This window comes from Apodemus sylvaticus, chromosome 1 (assembly GCF_947179515.1).
Source record: "Apodemus sylvaticus chromosome 1, mApoSyl1.1, whole genome shotgun sequence".
Taxonomy (NCBI): Eukaryota; Metazoa; Chordata; class Mammalia; order Rodentia; family Muridae; genus Apodemus; species Apodemus sylvaticus.
The window spans coordinates 53,541,101-53,546,483 of record NC_067472.1 but is presented as its reverse complement, the minus strand read 5'-3'; the positions used below and the strand labels follow the sequence as shown (position 1 = coordinate 53,546,483).

Genomic DNA, 5,383 nt, shown 5'->3' with positions numbered 1-5,383 from the left:
CTGGAGGAGTTGAAGGGGTTTTCAGCCTCATGGAAAGAACAACCATGTTGGCCAACCAGACCCTCCTGGACTCCCAGGGACTAAGCAATTAACCAAGGAATACACATGGTTCCAGGCGCATTTGTGGCAGAGGAATGCCTTGTCAGGTGTCGGCGGAAGGAGAGGTCCTTGGTCCTATGAAGGCTGATAGATGCCCCAGCGTGGGGAAATCGAGGGGGTAGGTGGGAGTGGGTTGAGTGGAGGGGTATCTTCAGGGAGGCAGGGGGAGGAAGGATGGGTTATGGGTTTTCTGGGAGGGGGGAACCGGGAAATGGTATAACATTTGAAATGTAAATGAAGAATATATTCAATAAAAAATAAATCTATAAATTTGTAAAGTGAATAAATAAATTTTGAAAAGAATTAAAACATCAGAATAAGGCAGAGTGTCAGGAAGGTGTGTGCTCTGATTATCTGCCTGTGGGCTTTGTGTGTGATTACTAATGATGTTGTTCTTTCCATCAGTCAGCAGAACAAGGCAACAAGAAATATTCAAAGAATCATAGGGAAGATCCATTAATTATAAATGAATATGTAGTTTTAATCAGAACACCAGCTTGCACATTCAAATTACTGAGAAGTTGTCTTACATTGTTCATGTAAGCAGTGGAAAGCACAGTAAATCTACTTCGGTGAAGCTTATGACAACCAAGGCTTTTCTTTCTGACTATGTGGCTTATCATAAGTAGTACCATAGGTTGAAATGGGAAGATATGGAGTTGGAGTCCTTAAGCAATGAATGGCACATTGTACAGAGGTAGCAAAGAGGCAGTTTAGTACAGTGCCCACAGAAGATGACAATGTTTGTTATCATGTTTGATCGTTTGCATTTATGGCCATGAAAATGAGAAGGTTATTTGCAGGGCAGTGAATTATTGGGCTTGACCAAACACCATGTTCCTGATGCCTGAACCAAAGGCTTGATAGTCAAGTTGAAAGAGATTATCTCTGCAACTTATTACAATTGCAGAAAAAGGAATTTATGTTATCAAAATCCAATTGATGCAAGACCCAAGACTTAAGAAAACAAGAGACAGATAGTTACATGCAAGGAGTGTGATTTATTAGTGCAAGACATCAAAACCTTCACATTAAGCAGGGAAAATCAGCTTCTCTAGTGGGAGTTCAGGAAAATATTTTTCCAGCAATCCTCGACCACCACATTCAACTAAAATTTGTGCCTGGAAATAAACAAAAAGCAAAGAAGAAAGGTGAAAAGGGTCAAGGCAGGTCTGCAAAATTGTTAACAAAAGTCCATGGAGGGCAGTGTGGAAAGACAGGAGGGGAAATGTAAAGTATGCTCAGGGAAATAACATCAAGTAATGCATATGAGTCTTTCCAAATTCAAGTAAATAAACCGAGTGTGTTCAATAATGTGTCTCAAATGAATAACTCTCTAGAATGCTCTGTGATCAGAAGGAAGAACATTGGGTCATAGCTCCACCTGGCTTAACTTCTGATGATTTAGAATTGTGGCCTCTATTTTCCTTTTAATGGGAAAATCAGAAGAGACCCAGGGCAGAAGTGGATAAGAAGTATTGGAAATAAGAGCTTTGCAGACTCCTGGCAGAGCCAGCAAATTTGGTAGGGAAATGAATCCTGCCAGTACTTTTCTATTAAGGGTGTTGTCTTCAGTTTCCTTCCTCTCATCTGTGGTATTTTCCTTTACCGACACTTCCCATAGTATTCAATAGAGATAATATCCATTTATTATACAAGCAGTAACTACAGCAAAGACCCCAGCAAGTCTAGAGGTAAGTTGAATCCTCATTTTGTAGGGCCCCATTTTTCCTTGTTAGGATGCCACACAGTGTCACATCTCAAGTGGAACTGTAGAAGGAGGCACCTATTCCAGACACTGTCTACAACTGAACTCAGATCATCAATGTATTGCTGAACCAACCTATCATTGATGTCCTGTTTTGCTCCAACCATGTGTTCCCACAGAACTTCAGGTCAACTTCATTTGTGACCTTCTGAGAGTATAAAGCAAAATAAACATACCAATGCGAGTGCTACTGCCCCTTTCTCTGCCTTGGTCATCTCTTCATCTACACAGTCCTTCACCATCAGTTTTGCTTCAACAGCCTCTGGAGGTGCAGAGTATTCATTAAGTTGTTTTTCCAAGACGTCCCTATGCTTTAGTAGAAAGGTCAGACTTTCTCTCAAGACAGCCTTACAGACCTTGCCACCAGTAGCTAGAAAGTGTAAGGAGAGAGAAAAAGAATTTATTTTTTTATTCGATGTATTCTTTATTTACATTTCAAATGATTTCCCCTTTTCTGGGACCCCACTCTCCGCAAGTCCCTTAAGCCCTCTTCCTTCCCCCTGTTTCTCCATCTACTCCTTTCCACTTCCCTAATTTATTTAATAAAAATTACTTGTTTCATTTTGTTGCACAAACAGGATTTCTCTGTGTACCCCTATCTCTTATAGAACTCACTCTCTAGAGGAGGCTGGCCTTGAACTTACAAAGATCTTCCTGTTTCTGCCTCCAGAGTGATGGGATTAAAGGAGTGTGCTATTGCCACCCAGCTACTTTTCGTTTTCAATCATTTTTCCATGAACCTGCAGGCTTGAGCCTGCAGATTTAACAGGATATGCTAGATATTGTGGCCAGCTACTGTGACTGCTGAGGCAAGACTGTAAATTCCTCAATACTACAAAGCAAGGGACTGAAGAAAAATTGTGGGATCTCTAACTTAAGTTTCTGTAACTTAGTCCACATCAACAACTCCACACAAAACCTTCAACAGAATACATGTCCTGCCTATAAGATGCTCAGAAATAAAGAGGAAGCAGAGATTGGGGAAATGGCCAATCAATGACTGGTCCAACCTAAGACACATGTCATGTAAAAGAGCCAATTCCTGACATTATTAATGATAGTCTTAATACTATTAAGACTATTAATGAGATTCCCAAACAGGGTCTGATGTGAACTTTAAGCCGACTCCATCAGACTATGCAGAAATGCTGTAGGCTCTGGTATGAAGGATAGCTAGGCAGTCAGGAGGAGATGCAGAAAGGAAAGAAAGTAACCGCCTGTGAAACTTGGTTCATTTTGAAGGCACACGATATGTAGGAATAGTTTGCTTACACGCAAGTGAATTTTTGTGAAAAAATCAGGAATTTAAAAAATTTAAACATCTTACTAATAATTATCATGCTGTTACTACCACTATAATTGCTTAGAACCCCCAGGAAGATGACATGGGCATGCTTATTCTCAGAGTATAGTTGAAATGTATTACAGATTCAAAGAACATTGACAGTTAAGAACAGAAAGCTCTTTAAAGTCACCTTCCCAGATACAATAAAGTGAAAAATAACACAGCAAACAGAAACCCTTTAATAAAAATATTTCCTGGACTTTGTTCATAATGGTCTTTTGGGTTGTTTCTATGCCCACCCACTCAAGTTCCCTAAATAGTTGAAAATTAGTTGAATATATCTGGAGATTTTGGGGGTTTTTTTGGAGAGTTAATAAAAGAGGTTGGGAGAAATTTAAATTATTGGTCTTTTCCTTACCTCAACTTTATCACACATAAACTTACCAACTATTCAAAGAGGCAAATTAACAGGAGATATGACTGGATTAATCATAAATAATATTCACCTCCATAGCAAGGAACAGCCAGAGTGATCAGGAGAAGACACAGGATCAGCCTCATGGTGCTCAGTTTGCTTTTAGACTTAGCAAATGGTGAGCTAATGGACTACCAGTGCCCCTGGGGATCAGGGATATTTATACATAATGAGGCTTATGGTCCTGCCCTCAGGCAAGTGGCAGCTCACAAAGCCTGGTTTGGACCCTCCTTCTGTGACACCAAAGGCTGATCCCCTCCCCACCTACCATCCTGTTGGGCTGAAACCCAAAATAATAGCCTCATGGGAACACCATTGTTCCTTCAGGCAACCTTTCTCCTTCACCTGGAAGCAACTGTGATAGTTCAGTTTACTTTTGAACTTGTGATTATTGTGCTTGAGTTCTCTCCTTCTCAATAGCCAGGATGGCTTCTGACAACAGGGTGACATTCTCCAGGGCACTGAACCTACAAATACCTGCCCTGGAAATGAGAGCTTTGCACTTGGACCCTGCCAAAATTCATCCAAGCCTCAGCATTGAACTATTCAAAATATCAGGAAGATCCCAAAGAAAAACACCTCAATGCAAAAAATCAAAATAAACTCCAAATTAGTTAAGGAAAGAAATACTGAATTGTGAAGGGGAAAAAATAGAACAAAAAGCATAAGTATAATTCAACCATTAGAATATACAATATTGGTTTTAAAAGAATATCTTGAAACAAAATTAATTAATGAAATGAAAGACTTCTTCAATGGGCACTTTAAGACACTAAGGAACTAAATTAAGGCAAAAGGTAGAATTCTGAAAGACCATGACTGTACATGGATTGGAAATTTTAATGTTTTAAATGGTCATCCTACCAAAGGCAATCTACAGATTTAATAAAGTTCCAATCAGAATTTTAATAAAAAATTTCACCCGAACAACAGGAACAAAAATCTTACATTTGAATTAGAATCACAAAATGCCACAGTAGCTCAAGCAACCCTTAACAAAAAGAACAATGCAGGAGATACTACAATACCTGAGTTGAAACTATTGTATACAGCCATATGAGTAAAAATAACATACTAGCTTAAAGCAAACAGTAGATCATTGGTTCTCAATTTTTCTAATGCTATGACCCTTTAATAACATTCCTCAAGTTCCTGTAACCCCAAACTAAAATTTGTTTCATTACTACTTCACAACTATAATTTTTCTGCTTTGATAAATCATAATCTAAATATCTAATTGGAAGGATATGATATGCAACCCCTGCTATGACCCACAGGTTGAGAACCACTGCTATAGATTAGTGGTACTGACTAGAAATTGCAGAAAGAAGTCCATTTAACTTCAGTCACTTGGGAAAAAAAGTTTTTTCTTTTTTCTAATTTAATTTTTGGGAGATGCACAGATTAATTCTGTATCAGGTCATTCCCATCACTCCTTTTTACCTCCAACTTTTCCTGTGGTCTCCAACGCCTCTAAAATTCATGACCTCTTCTTCTTTATTATTATTTCTGCACTTATATATAAATATACATTGACAATTATGCCAAAATTACCCACTGTAGCAAATATAAAACATTCAACAAAATTGTGCATGATCACTGGATGGTTATCTCTAAATGACCTTTCGCTTTCCATGAGCACTTAATCACTAGATCCTAAATTCTAATCTTGTTAAGTAACCCTGGTAGTGTCACATTACAGAGACTCACAGAAACATTTAGTTTTAGAACTTGGACTGATATCTGCCTCTCCTAA

The 5,383-nt window shown here is 38.6% G+C and overlaps 1 protein-coding gene across 1 annotated transcript; it reads right to left on the bottom strand.

Moving 5' to 3' along the window:
* Positions 1 to 1,130: 1,130 nt before the first annotated feature.
* Positions 1,131 to 3,713, bottom strand: LOC127673243 (prostatic steroid-binding protein C1-like). The gene is made up of 3 exons (XM_052169179.1): positions 3,659 to 3,713; positions 2,044 to 2,237; positions 1,131 to 1,220 (listed from the first exon to the last, which is right to left on the bottom strand). Exons 1-3 carry the CDS (start codon positions 3,711 to 3,713, stop codon positions 1,131 to 1,133), a joined length of 339 nt encoding a protein of 112 aa, XP_052025139.1.
* Positions 3,714 to 5,383: the final 1,670 nt, after the last annotated feature.